Source organism: Arachis hypogaea, chromosome 13 (assembly GCF_003086295.3).
Source record: "Arachis hypogaea cultivar Tifrunner chromosome 13, arahy.Tifrunner.gnm2.J5K5, whole genome shotgun sequence".
Classification (NCBI taxonomy): Eukaryota; Viridiplantae; Streptophyta; class Magnoliopsida; order Fabales; family Fabaceae; genus Arachis; species Arachis hypogaea.
Window position 1 is genome coordinate 680,620 of NC_092048.1, and position 17,509 is coordinate 698,128.

Here is a 17,509-nt window from a genome sequence, read left to right on the forward strand (position 1 = left end):
GACTTCATGACTTTTTAAGAGCATACATTTTAATTTTAAAATAAGCATGTCACATTATTAAATATTTAAATCTCTTTAATTTTGAACGATGTTGCAAAGTGCAATCAAACCCTCAATAAGAAAATAGTAACTTGTACTCTTTTTTGGTGACTAAGTAACTTAATGAATTATTCTTCACATACAAGTTATTTATACATACAAGTTCATACAAGTCATTTATATTGTATTGTTTAAAAATTTTTTGTGTATGTATATTGATAAATTTTGTATAATTCAAACTCTTCCTTTTCTTTCTTACATTATAAAAGTGAATTTTATTGAGTTAGGATTAACTTGTATAAACTTGTATGCCAAAAAAACTTGTATGTGTAGCAGGTCTCTAACTTAATACTCTGAACTCAATAAACATGTTTTATTTTTATTAGAAATTGATGCCAATAAAATAAAATGAATTGAGGTTAATTTAGATAAGAAAATACGAAAATAGATAAAATAAAAAGATAAATTGTTTTCTTCCTTATGTTTTATTCAAACTCTCGCATTTTTTTTTCTTTAGAGGGGAGCAAAATAATCTTTTTTGTATTTATAGTTATATTATTAGAAGAATATTACAGACTAATATTTCAATGAACAAAATAAAAAAAATGATTAGTATTGATTAAAATATAAGATAAACAAAAAATATGGAATAAATTATTAAAATAGTATCTAAAAATTTATATTATTGACAAAAAATAATTCTTAAAATTAAATGGTTCGAAAATGTGACAAAAATTTATTTATGGTTCATTCTTCTTGATGTACTTAGTGATTAGTTAAACAAAATTTAGATACCAATCTACACAATAAAATTGGCCAAATAATAAATGTTGAAGAAGTTGTGATAATTTCAAAAACAAAAGAAAGTCATAATATTAGGTGAAATAATATTAAATTCGTTTATTTTTTTTAAATTAAAATAAGATTGTTTAAAACGTTATTAACCAAACACAATTATACAAATACAGATACAGATTAATCATAGTTCGATTAATTAAATAAAAAATAAAATCCGAGTCCGCTTAATAATCACATTTCCTTGTGATATGTGCTCATTGTTTATGTGATGTGAGTTCATTCATGTTGAATGTTTGATGCTACCAATGCAATGTAATTGCAATTGCAGAAACCCTAGAATTGGAATCAAATCCCTCTTTCGTTCATTGTGCTATCACTGAAAAGTGAAAACAATGAAGAAGAAGAAGGTACCTGACTGGCTCAACAGCTCCCTCTGGTCTTCCCCCCATCCTCCTCCTCCGCCTCCGCCTCCTCCCTTCTTTTCCTCTGCTACCGTTGACCTCCCAATCGAACAACACACCTCCGCCATATCATCAGCCGCCCCATCCCAACCGCCATCCCCTCCGGCCACCGTGGATGATCCTCCCGAGCCACAGAGGATCCAAGATTCACGTCCTAAGAATCACACTCACACTTCCACTGATGCAACGTTCTCTTCTTCCCCTTCCGCCGATGACATCTCTCGCCAGGCCGAGTTGTCGGCTGAGGTTTGTTTCCTTTGTTTTAGTTTCAAGTTTCTTGTTTTAGCAACAAATTAAGAGCTACCTTTATTAACTAACCAACTAACTAACTACTTTTATTGGTTGAAATTGAATGTTTTGACAGTTATCGAAGAAGGTGATAGATATGAGGGAATTGCGAAGGCTCGCGTGTCAAGGTCTTCCTGATGGTGCTGGGATACGTTCTACTGTCTGGAAGGTAAATCGGTAAATGCTTTAGGGTTTCATGTGTGATATCTGTGTGTATGAGAGAGAGAGATGGCTATACAGTTCAGCCAAGAACATTTAGTGGTTTTCGGTTTCTGTTTGTAGATAGATAAAAGAGGTGGTTATATAGTTAAGTAGATTTGCTGAATAGTGTTTTTAGATTAGGTTCCTTATTGTTGTGTTGCAATTGATTCAAACAAAAGAATGGGAAAATTATTTTTAGATCTTTTAAGTTTTAAGTGAAACGGAGATGCATGAGTGCAATGGGATGGGGATTTCTTTATTTTGTGAGAATGAGGGAATGCCTATTCTCCATAATCCAACCAATAAACCAAACATGCGAATTGTTTAGTCTGTTTGTATTCCCTGCCATTCCCACTCTGTTCATCCAGCTGAGTTAACCAAACAGGATTTGGTTGTGTGCTTCTGGTTAGTCTAGAGTACTTTCCCTTAAAGAAGGAAATGGAATTGATAATTACAGTTGCAATTTTTGCTTATTGACATTTGCAGCTTTTGCTTGGATATCTTCCTCCAGATCGTGGGCTTTGGTCGGCTGAATTAGCAAAGAAGAGGTCCCAGTACAAACATTTTAAAGATGATATTCTTGTGAATCCTGTAAGTTAGTTGTTTAGGGAGCTCTATTGTTTTCATCGAATTATTGCAGAACTTTTTCCAGCCTCTCTCTCTCTCTCTCTCCGGCCTTAGTGAGCAAAGGATATAGCTGTCTCAGTTGTGAACATAGATAGTTGATAACTTCAGTTGTCAGGCAAAAGCTGTAAAATAGTTGCTTTAAACACAATGAAAAATAAAAAATAACAAAACAAAACAAAACCTTTCAATCACGAGTTTAGTTTTACTGTAGGCGATGGAAGATAATGCTAAAAGATTACTCATCACATTAACATGCTGAATTTTGATATGATTGATTTGCTTTTTCTGTTACATTGGTAGGGTGTTTATTGTGTTTGTGTCTAACTGTAACCTTTGCCGAAGTAGTGTTTTTTAACATTTTCATGCATATTATTCTTTTTGCTTTATCTGTTTGGCTCTCTGAATGTTTACGTGGCTAGCTAGTCAGAAATCACAAGGAGGATGTACAACTCAACAAGTTCTGATGCTGATGATGCCAAAGTTGAGAGTAGAACCTTGCTCTCTAGATCAGAAATCACTCATGGGGAGCATCCATTGAGTCTTGGAGAGACCAGTGTATGGAATCAGTTCTTCCAGGTAAATTGTCAGATACCTTTTCACTGAATTAATGATTAAAACTTCGACTGCATTTGCTTGTTATATAACTCTCAAATAACTCGAGGAAAACAAAATCCCGGAGTTATTTCATTTACTGAGCAATCTTACCCGTTTTATTGCCTATCTTCTTTGGAATATTTTACCCCCTATTAGTATTTTTTATCCCGATGAAGTTGTTATGAACATTTTGAAAATGATATTTACTTGTTCTTGTGATCTGCATGAACCATGTTTCCGGCATTCTATCGAATGATGCTCAACATTTTACTTTAGTGGGTAACAAATGGAAACAATTCAAGTGGAAGGTTCCTTTGCTCACAGTAATAAATAAATAAGAATAAGTGAAATGAACTGTTTATTCATGTATTATAACTGCAAATCTCATGCTAATAAACTATAATAGATAAATGTTCCTCTTTGCATTTTGTAGGATACGGAAATCATAGATCAGATTGATCGAGATGTAAAGCGCACTCATCCTGACATGCACTTTTTCTGTAGTGAGTCTCAGTTTGCAAAATCCAATCAGGTTGGCCTTTATCCTGAAACCAATAGAACCTCAAATTCAACTCAATTTATGAAATGAACCTTTTGAATTCATTTTTAACTTGTTGGACATTTTCAGGAGGCTTTAAAGAACATATTAATTATCTTTGCAAAGTTAAACCCAGGTGTAAGATATGTTCAAGGGATGAATGAGCTATTGGCTCCTCTCTACTATGTGTTCAAAAATGACCCTGATGAGGAAAATGCAGTGAGTACATGATATCTTCTTGTAAACTTGAGTCTTTTTTGTATAATCTTGTTCTTTATTTCATAGCCATGTTTTACTTACTCTACCTTAGCTTCCTATCATCTAATTATATTTGTGTTGTTTAGAAACTACTTGATTCAAGTTTAATATTTTTCAAAAGAATGCCAACTTACCTAAGAATCCCTTTAAGAAATGCTTACCCATGAGAAGCTGATTGCTTTTTCCTTGCTATGATAAGATGCATGGTAGGAAAGTCTCCTGGTTTTCATCTTTTCTATATTTTTATTTGTAAGTATCTGCTTTATTTACCTGCTGATATTTCCCATGTGTGTGCTTTAATTAAAGCGGCAACCTGCGTTGGGGTTGGTCAAGATTCGCTAGGTCTTGTTTTGTTGCTTCCTGAGGGGAATGTAGACAAGAAATGTTAACAAATATAATTCATCATTGGGGATGTTTGAAATAGAACATGAAAATATGTGAACTACTTAATATGGTGACAACATAACTTTTTGAATTCATTGCTAAAGAAGTGATTAGATAGCATTGGAGGAATTTTAGTTCATGTTGCTGTCATGTTCTGTCCTGCTATACCTTTGGTCAATCATGCTCATGAGTTACCCGTTATAATATGCAGGCCTTTGCTGAAGCGGACTCATTCTTCTGTTTTGTTGAATTATTGAGTGGCTTCCGAGATAACTTCGTTAAACAACTTGACAACAGTGTTGTCGGCATCCGTTCCACTATTACAAGATTATCCCAGCTTCTGAAAGAACATGATGAAGAGCTGTGGCGCCATCTTGAGATCACTTGTAAAGTAAGACCGAAGTTTTAATATTATTCTATCTTTTCATTGTTTATCTTAGAGTTCAAATTTGGAGATACTGGCATGCTGCAAAGGATTGTGAATAATGGATTAGCTGAGGCTATGCATCATTTTTGTCAGTAACAGAGGTCTCATTTTTGCTGCTTTACTTTTGGTTCTTAATTTTCAGGTCAATCCCCAATTCTATGCATTTAGATGGATTACTCTCCTGTTGACTCAAGAATTCAATTTTGCTGACAGCCTTCACATTTGGGACACACTTCTAAGTGATCCAGAGGGCCCACAGGTATAATTTTGCTCCTTATTTACCTTGTAGTCTCTTGAACTATAATGCACTGCTATTTAGCCTTATGATCTGTTGGTGCATTTTTTATGACAAAGATAGAACACGAAAATAAAGGAAAGGATTTGGTTCTTCCTGAGTAAAATGCAACAGGGTAAGGTAACCATGAATGAGGAAGTGAAGACAGCTTTAACGATTGTAGGTTTACTATCACACAGCTTCGACCCCTTTAATTCTAAGTTGTAGTGATCTGCTTTGACTTTGTGATCTATACTATGCAGCATATTTATCTACTTTAGGGGATCCTAATCAAACAGGAAATCTGAATTTCATTGTGCCTGATGGTTAATTTTATAGAACATTACAGAACCCTTCTGCACTCATTTCCCGAGCATGCATTCAATAGTCATATCAATACGGATTAAGTCGGAATGACACTTTAGGACCCTTGTAGACTCGTTTCAAGTTTATAGGTTCATTCTTTCCTTTGCACTGAGAATTCTTGTGTTACATGTCACTTGCTACATTAAATTCAGGGTGTTTCAACAAGCATGACTAATCTCTGTTATTTTTGCTGCAAGGCATTTAGATAGTTCTTTCTTCATGAAGAGGAAAACTAACATACATATTACTCATGTAGGAGACCCTGATGCGGATATGCTGCGCAATGCTAATTCTGGTTCGCAAGCGCCTCCTGGCGGGTGATTTCACTTCTAATCTCAAGTTGCTGCAAAATTATCCCTCAACAAACATTAGTCATTTGCTTTATGTTGCTAACAAGTTTCGTGTATAATTATTAGTCTAATGCTTCTCCCTCGCCTCATTGTTTGAATTTTGCTTTTGTCTCTTGGCTTAGGAATGAAATTCGATAAAATCTATTGAACTGTTTTGAAAGTTCATCAACTTGAGCTATTGAGAATGATGAAACACGCCTATATTCCATTATGTACAAGTCTCTTAGAATAATAGATTGTTGCTCAGAGCTAAATAGCGTGTTCGGACATTAGATAAATTTTGATAGGGAATTAGTATAATTGTTAAAAATGTGTAAAATATAACATGGGATAAACAGTTGAGTTGATTTATAGTAAGCTGGATAAAGAGTTGCGCAGAATTTAATTTTATCGTAACTAGAACAAATTTGATATTTGATAAGATTGCGATGCTTTGTGCATTATTATAACATGCATTATTTGATAAGATTATTGTTACGACTTTTCATACAAATTTTTTGGCTGATGTGGTGTTCTACGAACAAATGACAAGTCTTCCTTACCGACAAAGGAACTGATGGGTAACATTGACTGAAATATTTTTTTCTTTTTTTACCAAAGATAGGAGACTCGAATCCGCAACTTCTTAATTGAGTATGGGGAGATTATGCCATTTGAGCTATAACTCATTGGCAAAAAAAAAAATTTTAAAAGATAGGAGATTCGAAACCGCAACCAAACTTGTAACTACCAACCAAAAGAAATGTAATTACTCGGTTAAATTTTTAAGAATAAATTACTCAGGGGATAGTAATAACTGCAAAAGGCAATTGATTAATTTTTTTTTTATATTTGAGTTAAAATTGATTAATTTTTTTACTAAAATATTGATTTCTTAACATATTCCATATACAAAATTAATATTAGGTTTATTTTTAATTGCTAAAATAATGATAGCTTGGCTTAAATTTATTAAAATGATAGCTTATTTAAAATGAAATATTATAATTTATCCAAGACAAAAACTCTTTCGCTTTTTAAAATATTTAGATTTATATGTAAAGATTTTTTTTTTAGAGGATCAAAATCAAATATCTCGTGATTGTTTTTATGAAAACAAAGAAACAGAATTATGTTACAAGGACCAAAAATAAAACAAAATATTTAAAAGAATAAAAATAGTTTTTAAACTTATTAAATATTTTGTTTGTGCAAATAAAAATAGATCCCCAGAAAATAATAATTAAAATTCATCTTATTTTATTATACTTTATTTTTTAATTTTTGATGTCGTCGACACGGAGGTGAGTGACTGAGGTGAGGTGGTGGTAGAGCAGAAAAATACCGTAGTGGTGGGTGGCTACTTTGAAACACCGACCGGACTTTTCTTTTACTTTACTTTCTCTCTTGACCCACTCCACTCCCAAATACATTCATTGATTTGATTTGCTTATACTCCAAGGTTGCTTTCTGATTTCGGATCACTTCCATTTCTTTCATTTTGTTGAAGATTCAGATTTCAGAGGCAACCACCACCACCACCACCAAAGTCCCATGGTACGCACCCACATGTACTTCGATTTCGATAAACCTTTGTTTTTCTTTTCAGTTATTAGCTTCTCAATTCAATTCATTCCATTTTGAATGTTTTGCAGGCCTCCACCTTGCGCCCTTACTTGACGTGCATTCGCAACACCCTTGACGCCGCTATGTGCCTCCAGGTATGTTTTTGCTTTTTCACCTTTTATTTTTTAATTATTATTGTTTCTTGTTGTTGTGAAACTAAGAATTGTTGTGGTTTTTGGTTGGTTGCAGAACTTCCCTTGTCAAGAAGTTGAAAGGCATAACAAGCCTGAGGTTGAGCTCAAGTATGCTTCTCTTACATATATATTTCACTTTCACACACTGGTTCTTATTGCTGATTTTTTTTTTAATTTATTTATTTATGTTCCAAAAGTTATGATTGCTCTAGGTTATACTTAATTTGACAGTTGATATCCATGTTGAAAGATTGTGTACTATGATTAATGCATTGTGTTATTTTTTTTATATATAAATCAAAGCAATAAATTTCTCAGTGAAGGTTGTAAGTTTTGTCATTTATTTGCAGGTCGAGCCCTGAGTTGCTTCTCAATCCGGTAAGAACCTTCCTATTGCAAAAGAAATATGTTAGGAGAATGCTCCTAGGTGAAAGGACACACCATGGATTACCCTAATGCCATGATTCAGTGATTCTATAAAAAAGTAGCCACATTACAATGTAATAGTAATCAGGCAACTGTTCATAAAGAGTCTTAGATAGATGGCTTAGATTTTTTTTATGTCATGAATGTAATGAAGATTCGACTAAGTTTTTATGTTGGCTGTCGAAGACTTAACACAACCCTCCTCCTTTATCTGGGTTTGGGACCGGCTATGTACCGCAGGTGTAACATAAGCGGAGTTAGATTTTTTTTTTTTTATGTAGGTACTAGAATTAAGAGAGCACATTAGATTATTGCATCCTCTTGCACATAGTGAGATTACTATTTTATGACTAATGGATAATTCAGGAGGAACAATTATTAAGCAGTCTATGATTTAATGACATAGGCTTGAATTCTAAAGATTAAGTGTCATCCTTTCTTGTTACAGTACATGATTTGCTTTTGTTTGCATTGTTATGGAAAGCAAGTATTATGTGTGGCAAAAGTGGAGAATGAAAACATGTTTTATGCTGGCTGTACTTGGTATCATTTTTTCTTGGATCTATGCTGTTCTGTTATTGCCATTCTCTGTTTTGCTCATTCTTACCATAATTAGGAAACCAGTTTGAATTTTGCATGTGTTTGTTAGGTATAACCTGAGCCTGAGACTCATAGTTGGTAATTGTGCCTTAACATTTTCACCCACTTTTACTCTACTTTTCTGAGTGATGTTTACAGAAATTAATATGTTTTGAATCAATTCTCCATAGGAAGATAAGTGCAATTTTGTGCTTTTATTTTTTATTTTTACAGGTTTTGATATGTAGAAATGAGGCTGAAAAATGCTTAATTGAAACATCTATCAATTCATTGCGGATAAGTCTCAAGGTAAACTTATCTTTTTCTGGTTGATACTGTATTTTAAATAATGTTTTGTTGAGACATTGAAAACATTTAGTTACTGCTGTGATAATGTGATAACTAGCTTCCTGAGTTCTTGGCTTCTAAAGGTCCCGTGTTTTCCTTAAGATATGAGCTATCAACTCGACCTTAGATTTTTATTTCTTTCCTTCAACTTTGCTGCAATGCACATTCTGCCCCTCTTAGAAACTTTGACATATGTTATACTTAGAGTTACACTTGCATCTTGAACATGGTTAACATAGATCCCATCAGCAAAATATCATACAAGCATCTTGACAATGATCAAATTGCTTTCATAATTTAATTCTGTCAGCATATTAGCAAACTGAGAATGTTTCTAATAATCAGATTAACATATGATGTATACCGATATTCATAGTTTCCTTTATTTTTAATTATATCCTCTCATGCAGGTGAAGCAGGCTGATGAACTTGAAAATATACTGACCAAGAAATTTCTTAGGTTTTTGTCAATGAGGGCTGAGGCTTTCCAAGTACTGAGGAGAAAGCCTGTGCAGGTATATATCTTGGACATTTACACTACGAGATTTAATTCTGCAGCAGTGTGTGGTGATAGTTTTTCTGATCAAATAATGTTGTCATTAATGATCAAATTCTATTTTGTGGCTGCTTCATAGATGTTGTACATTGCCTGTATCTACATTCTAATGATTTGCTTGGGTTGATGAATTGCCATCCTTACAAAGAGTAGACAAAAACATAGAACGTCAAATCTCGAGTCTTGTCCATTTCCTATGTAGTAATTGATAAAAAAAAATGTGAAAGAAATCCTCTGGGACAGTGGGAACTTGCTTTGTAAACACCTGATAGAAGATGCAGAGTGTTGTTAACATGCATCGACTTTTCTTGGTAACATCTAATTGAAAATTTGCTGTCTTTTGTTGCTTCTCTTGGCAGGGATATGACATTAGCTTCCTCATAACAAATTACCACTGTGAGGAGATGCAGAAGCACAAGCTCATTGATTTTATAGTGCAATTTATGGAGGCAAGAATCTTATTGTGCCCATAAATAGGATTTGCATTTCATTTCATTTCATTTTGTAGCTTAAGGTAGTATCTGTATCTGTGGTAACAAATCAAGTGGCTATCAAAACTTTGAAATCCTAGGAATTGTTAAGGAAGCATTACTGATTACTCATTTGTACTTCCCATCAATACGAAAACTTTAGCACAAGGTTGTTTAGAACATGATTCACCCAGTAATTGGTTCAGATAATAGCATAACATGCAAAAAATGCAGCAAGATATTTTTTCTTCTCTTATTATGTATTAGAACATATTAATTTATGTTTTTCTTTCATATTGAGTTAATTGTTGGCAGTTCAGTAACGGATTTGAAAATGCAGGATATTGATAAAGAGATTAGCGAGCTCAAAATGTCGGTGAACACAAGGGGGAGGCTTGTTGCGACCGAGTTTCTGAAGCAGTTTATATGATGCTTTACCTTAAAAACTACCAAATGCCTGTAAATTTTCTTACTGTTGCAGAGATGTTAGTTTCCGGAGTGTTGGGTCGCAATGCAATGCCAGTGTTTGTGATTGTAGCTACAGTGAATAAATTTTGTAGATGTTAGTTTAATTTAGGAAGAAAAATCTCATGCTGCATAGGCCAGATAATGAGTTTATATAATTAATGGGGTTCTTAGTAGGTGGAATTTTAATTACTTCTCTCATGAAAATTTATTATATAGTTTTGAAATTTGTATTCTTATTCCTAAATATGAGTATTAAAAATAAATATATTTGTAATTTATACTTGAGAATGTTATGAACACCAACTAAAGATTTATTATTATTATATCAAAAACGAGTTTGTAGCGAACACTAATCAAAGATTTAATTTCACCACAAAGAAAGATAAAGGATTTATTTTTAATAATAACAACTATTTCGAAAGTTACATGCGGTGATATATGGTTGTTTTCTCATCTTTGAAAAAATTGAATTTTTAACTTAAATTTTTTATATAAATGAAAATTTTAAATCTGTTAATACACTGGCCCAACACTAAGGCCCAGGTCCAAATACACCAAAAGGCCCAATCCAAAGATTGGCCTTCGTTATTCACCGACCTCTTTAGAAGAGGTCGGACTCAACACAGACTTCTTTCCAAAGGAGTCGGGTTCAAGAGATAGCTGGCAGATAACACTTATTCAAATAAGTAACTGCCCCTAAAATCTCTCAATCCACTTCTAGAAGCCATATCTCAACAATCCCTAAATAAAGGGACGGTTAGCCACCTAAAAAGGTGGCACTACTCCAACGGTGGTTATTGGATCACCACTATAAATACACTGACACCCCTCAGGTATCTCTAAGTTCCAAGACACTTAAACCTGCTTATCCCCATGCTGACTTAGGCATCGGAGTGTCTTTGCAGGTACACCCCCATCTCTTGGAACACACAACTCGGAGGCGGCTCCCAGACGTAAACCAAGTCAGAGACCACACTCATCCAGCGCTTGGGCCTCACAAACAAGCCCAACCACCGTCCGGTTCTAGGTAAGCCCCGGAACATTGGCGCCGTTGCCGGGGACCTGGAGCTCAACTCTTGATAATGGCGGATGATCAACAACATAGTCAGACAACCACTCAACATGAATAAGATGCAAGCATGTTAAAAAGAAGCTGGAATACAGTTTCTATGGATACCAGAAATTCCGTAAAAACTTCTCCCAATGGGCAGAGGTTATCAAATAGGGATGATGATTCTACTTCTACAGTTAAATTGGATTAAACAAAAGAGAAGAAAGCACTGTCCCAAGGCCATTCTAGAAAAGCAAACCAAAAAAAAAAAGACGAACTCGAAAGCCAATTGAATAAAAGAATTTTCAATTCAGAAAATTCAATTGGCAAAAGAAGTTACGTGAAAAAAAAAAAAAGACGAACTCGAAAGCCAATTGAATAAAAGAATTTTCAATTCAGAAAATTCAATTGGCAAAAGAAGTTACGTGAAAAAAAAAAAAGGGAACTCGAAAGCCAATTGAATAAAAGAATTTTCAATTTAGAAAATTCAATTGGCAAAAGAAGTTACGTGAAAAAAAAAAAAAAAAGAGGAAAAGGGAACGTGACTAAACCCAACCTCTTCGTGAAATAGGATGGACAATGACATCTGTGCCAACTTACAATCTCGGAAAAATCCATGATACCCACTCATGGAATGGAGCAGTTGCATGTTCCAAATACACAACATCAGCCAATTTGAATGCAACCCAATCCGACAACGGAGTGATGAATCCAGTTTTTTCTTCAGTGGATTCACATGTCAATTACAACAGTGAATAACACAAAAAATTCTCATGGTACATCTTTCGTTGGTTGCTCACAAATTACATCACTGTCAATGGATATGGAAAGAAATATTCCTGTGGTAGAATTTGATGTTGTTTGCACACCAATAAAGATGGATGCCTTCCAGGAAGAAAACTGGAATCCGATCCAAAGAAAAAAGAAAGTCGGGGTGATAAAGGCCCAGTCTTCATTGGAGGGGATGATGGTCAGACTTTTCTTCAAAGGTCAGATGAGTTGGGAGCTCACAAAGAAAATCCGACCTCTTTTAGAGAGCTCATGAAGAAAAGTCCGACCTCTTTTAAAGGTCAGACTTTATAACGAAGTCGAATGAGCCGGGAGCTCAAAAAGAAAATCCGACCTCTTTTAGAGAGCTCATGAAGAAAAGTCCGACCTCTTTTAAAGGTCAGATTTGACAACAAGGTTGGATGAGTTGGGAGCTCACAAAGAAAATCCGACCTCTTTTAGAGAGCTCATGAAGAAAAGTCCGACCTCTTTTAAAGGTCAGACTTTATAACGAAGTCGAATGAGCCGGGAGCTCAAAAAGAAAATCCGACCTCTTTTAGAGAGCTCATGAAGAAAAGTCCGACCTCTATTAAAGGTCAGACTTGACAACAAGGTTGGATGAGTTGGGAGCTCACAAAGAAAATTCGACCTCTTTTAGAGAGCTCATGAAGAAAAGTCCGACCTCTTTTAAAGGTCAGACTTTATAACGAATTCGAATGAGCCGGGAGCTCAAAAAGAAAATCCGACCTCTTTTAGAGAGCTCATAAAGAAAAGTCCACCTCTTTTAAAGGTCAGACTTGACAACAAGGTCGGATGAGTTGGGAGCTCACAAAGAAAATCCGACCTCTTTTAGAGAGCTCATGAAGAAAAGTCCGACCTCTTTTAAAGGTCAGACTTGACAACAAGGTTGGATGAGTTGGGAGCTCACAAAGAAAATCCGACCTCTTTTAGAGAGCTCATGAAGAAAAGTCCGACCTCTTTTAAAGGTCAGACTTTATAACGAAGTCGAATAAGCTTGGAGCTCAAAAAGAAAATCCGACCTCTTGCAAAGTTCATGAAGGAAAAGTCCGACCTCTTTTAAAGGTCAAACTCTACAATAAGGTCAAAAACCTCCAGACTAATAAAGAAAAATCCGACTTCTTTTAGATCCCACAAAGAAAGTCCGACCTCTTTTAAAGGTTAGACTCTACAATGAGGTCTAAAACCTCATTGCTCAGAAGAATCCGACCTCTTTTTGGAGTCTATAAAAAATCCGACCTCTTTCACGATCAACTCTACAATGAGGTCGAAAACCTCGAAGAATATCAGAAAGAGATTCCGACTTCTTTTAAAGATCAAAGTCTACAATGAGGACGAAAACCTCCAAACTTAGAAAGAAAGTCCGACCTCTTTCTGATGCTTAGAAAGAAAAATCCGACCTCTTCTAAGGATCCAAGCTTATGAAGATAATTTGACCTCTTCTGAGGATTCAAGTCTACAAATAAAAATCCGACTTCCTTTGGAGCTTATTCCGACCTCTTTTAAAGGTCAGACCACAATGAGGTCAAAATCTCTGAATTTATAAAGGAAAATTCGACTTTTTTAAGAGCTCACAAAGAAAAATCCGACCTCTTTTAAAGGTTAGACTTTACAACATGGTCGGATAAACTTAGAGCTTACAAAGAAAAGTCCAACCTTTTTCTTGAGGTACGACTTCGAGAACCAGATCCCAAGCATAAATGGCCATGAGAAGGTCATACGAAGAAATTTCTCAACCGACAACCTCGTCTTGATCCAAAATGACATCGGGTCAAAATCGGACGAAGAAAAGCCAACACCAAAATAAAGAGATCCCAACAAAGTCACTTAAAACTTGAAAAAGAACTACTACAACATACTCGACTTACTCGAAAACAATCTGCCTAGATTGTGCCATGTCTACAACAAAAGGGATACTACAGCTAGAAAAGCACACCTTACCCCCTAATGCACACTTTTTCTGACTTGAAGTGACGAGATCCAAAGTGGTGTAAAAAGTTATAAATGCAAATCATGGTCCGACCTCATTAAGCCACTTGTACTAAATCAAGCTGGCAAGGGGCAAACCTAAAACGAATTGCACAAATAACTTAAGGACAGCGTGATCATAATCAAACATCAACACGAAGAGGATGTAAACCTGACCTCACAACAATTTGTTTAAAACAAATTGAAAAAGGATGGTGATTTATTATAAGAATGCCTCCTCAAGCCAAGAGATAAGTATCCGACCTTACTAGATTAACACACAACAAGTATAAAACAAGTTATTCGACCTCCCAAAAAGAGAGTCCAAAATAACTTGTAAAAGTCACATAGCAACAAATAGTAAGATTCAAGAATGGCATGACTGAATACTCGAGTCTGACTTTATGAAGCTTGACCTCGAGTAGGGGCACTGGCTTATTATGAGAGCCAAGTCCAAAATTATTAACCAAAGACAACATTCTACAATGATGCTACAGCACGAAAGAAGAACGTGAACCCCTTCCAGAAATCTGAGAGCAAACTCAGATAAAGAAAGAGCTCTTGAGACAAAGGATGGCTACAAGATTCGCCGCAAAAAACCTCATCTTGATAAGAAAAAATATCAGGCTACTGAGTTCGGGCTAATGAAAGCTGACAACAAAAAGGATAGGACCCCACAAGATTACCGAGATCTTAGGAAAAGGTTAAAGCGAACTCTACTCCCTAGTATACTCTTTTCCCAACTTCATGATTTTTTTCCCAAAAGGAAAGGGTTTTTTCTGAAGGGGGGTTTTTAACGAGGCATCACAATAGAGACTAAGGGATCATAGATAGTGAAAAACCCTTAGTAGCAGTAAAAGTACCTTCGCAAATAAATAAAGATCTTTTATCTCTTATAAATTCCTTCTCGTTTTTCTTTCTTTCTACGAAACGCGCCGACTTAAGCTCGACAAAGCGTGAAAATCCCATGAACCGACCTAAATGGTCGTCAGGATAAAACGACGAGGTACAAGTCGGTGTAAAGAGGTTATAAAAGTCGATCATGATAAACTCGGGAGCAGTCCGACTCATAAGTCGGAATGCGAAACCGAGTAAAATTAAAATGAATCGCAAAAGTAGCCTAAGTCACGAAGAACTCAATAAATCAAAAATTGAGTATAAGGAATACCAAAAAGAGATCAGGAAACCTATTGAAAGCACTAAGGCAAAAGGCTGTCCCGAGTTGTTAAGGAAAACTTAACTTAAAGAAAGGGACAGTCAGCCAAGAAAAAGGTTTTTCAAAACAAAGATCAAAAAGGTTTTTTCGAAACCTAAAACAGAAAAGCATGCACACAACAAACAGAGAAAGGTGAATTCTTTCGAACAAGAGCTTCTTCCGAACAGAGGAGAGGAAGTGTGAAAGTTTTCAGAAACGAAGCAAGGAAAGAGAGGGAAAGTATTTATAAAAACGTTGGGGGCACAATGGTAAAAACGGAAGCCGTCATTTAAAGAGAGGCACCGTTCCCAATGTAACTGATCCCCGCGTATGAATACACAAATCCCTAACGGACGCGACGTTTGATTAGACGGGACTGTTGAGAATTTTTAAAAAACACGTCAGTTCTGAAACATCACGTCGGTTCCTTATCAGGTCGGCTACGGTCCTGAGTTAAATACTCGACCCCAACTCTTAAAAAGAAATTGGGCTCGAGTAGGGGCACTACAAATCACTTCAACCAAATGACTCGTATAGAAACGAGTTAAAAAGGAAGGATTGTAAACGTTTTTGACTAAAATCGAAACGTAAAAACTATCCTCCAAAATAACTTGGATAAAACGAGTTGTACCACACACAAGGATGACAACCTTGTAAAAACTAGAAAGGGGAGGGAATAAGCATATAATCCCTTCACCTAAGGCGCCAATTTATGCTCGACAAAGTGCAAAAATCACGAGATGATCTTTTCAATGGTCGCTCGGATAAAGCGACGAGGTACAAATTGGTATCCAATGGTTATAATACGGCTTGATGATTTAAAACAACTCAAACCCATGAGTTGAACAAATCAAGTAAAAAATAACCATATGATCTAAGTAATTTGTATTAAAACAAATTGCGCAAAACAACTTGATATATAACGAGTTGTGCTTCAAAAAAGTGACTTGTATAAAAAACAAGTTATCTAGAAAACTCAGAATGAATGAGTTCAACAAAAAAAGGCTTCATTCGAAAATCCTTTCTACTTGATTGCTCGAGTCCGACTCCATAAAGCTCGACCTCGAGCAGGGGCATAATGGATAAAGCAATGAAGTCCGATGGTTATAAAAATGATCTGATACTTTAAAAGGACTCAAAATAAACAATTTGTACTTGAAACAAGTTGTGAAGTCCTAAAAAAAAAAAAAAGCTCAAATTTAAATGAGTTGTATGAAATTAGATCAAGAAATAGCCACGTTTTAATTAAACGATTTGAAATGAAACAAATCGTAAGACCTTAAAACTACTCGCATCGAATGAGCTAGATGAGGTTATACTAAAAAATAATTACGAGTTTTGAAATAAACGATTCGTATCAAAACAAGTCGTAAGAAATCAGAATAAGTTTCAGAAAGGTGATTTGTATTAAAATAAGTCATGTATCCTCAAAACAACTCGAATTGAACGAGTTGTACGAAACTAGGATAAGAAATATTCTTTGGTTAAGTAAGATGTGCTAAAACCAATTATACAGAGCCTACAAGCCCGAGTTCAAATACTCGAATCCAACTCTTAAGAAAAAGAGATTGAACTCGAGTAGGGGCACTGTTAATACACTGGCCCAACACTAAGGCCCAGGTCCAAATACACCAAAAGGCCCAATCCAAAGATTGGCCTTCGTTATTCACCGACCTCTTTAGAAGAGGTCGGACTCAACACAGACTTCTTTCCAAAGGAGTCGGGTTCAAGAGATAGCTGGCAGATAACACTTATTCAAATAAGTAACTGCCCCTAAAATCTCTCAATCCACTTCTAGAAGCCATATCTCAACAATCCCTAAATAAAGGGACGGTTATCCACCTAAAAAGGTGGCACTACTCCAACGGTGGTTATTGGATCACCACTATAAATACACTGACACCCCTCAGATATCTCTAAGTTCCAAGACACTTAAACCTGCTTATCCCCATGCTGACTTAGGCATCGGAGTGTCTTTGCAGGTACCACCCCCATCTCTTGGAACACACAACTCGGAGGCGGCTCCCAGACGTAAACCAAGTCAGAGACCACACTCCTCCAGCGCTTGGGCCTCACAAACAAGCCCAACCACCGTCCGGTTCTAGGTAAGCCCCGGAACAAAATCTTATCCTAATTTTTTATTAAATTATACAAATTAAAATCTGAAAATAATTTATATATATATTTGGAATTTTGGATGCTGAATTTATTTATTTATATTTAAAAACTAAAAGAAACATGTAAAAGGTAAATACCGGGCATAAATTTCACGCAGTTAACGCCGACTCCATATGTTTGTGTAAAATATAGGCCCAACA

General features: G+C 35.4%; 2 protein-coding genes across 5 annotated transcripts; both read left to right on the forward strand.

Annotated features, from left to right (window-relative positions):
• The first annotated feature begins 1,003 nt into the window (after positions 1–1,003).
• LOC112736231 (uncharacterized) lies at positions 1,004–5,859 on the forward strand. Of its 4 annotated transcripts, XM_025785597.3 has the most exons (10): positions 1,032–1,544; positions 1,663–1,755; positions 2,274–2,378; positions 2,838–2,990; positions 3,442–3,540; positions 3,637–3,765; positions 4,400–4,579; positions 4,758–4,874; positions 4,974–5,069; positions 5,512–5,859. In XM_025785597.3, exons 1-10 carry the CDS (start codon positions 1,230–1,232, stop codon positions 5,662–5,664), a joined length of 1,440 nt encoding a protein of 479 aa, XP_025641382.1. In that variant the 5' UTR covers positions 1,032–1,229; the 3' UTR covers positions 5,665–5,859. The 4 variants fall into 4 exon arrangements, with proteins under 4 accessions (XP_025641383.1, XP_025641382.1, XP_072069099.1 ...); XM_025785598.2 differs by lacking the exon at positions 4,974–5,069 and having other exon boundaries at positions 1,004–1,544; XM_025785599.3 differs by lacking the exon at positions 2,274–2,378 and having other exon boundaries at positions 1,065–1,544.
• A 961-nt stretch (positions 5,860–6,820) lies between these two features.
• Positions 6,821–10,415, forward strand: LOC112736232 (actin-related protein 2/3 complex subunit 4). Its single transcript, XM_072212999.1, has 9 exons — positions 6,821–6,936; positions 7,095–7,141; positions 7,240–7,305; positions 7,400–7,452; positions 7,695–7,722; positions 8,584–8,658; positions 9,108–9,212; positions 9,613–9,702; positions 10,064–10,415. The coding sequence occupies exons 2-9, from the start codon at positions 7,139–7,141 to the stop codon at positions 10,151–10,153; spliced, it is 510 nt and encodes a 169-aa protein (XP_072069100.1). The 5' UTR covers positions 6,821–6,936; positions 7,095–7,138; the 3' UTR covers positions 10,154–10,415.
• Positions 10,416–17,509: the final 7,094 nt, after the last annotated feature.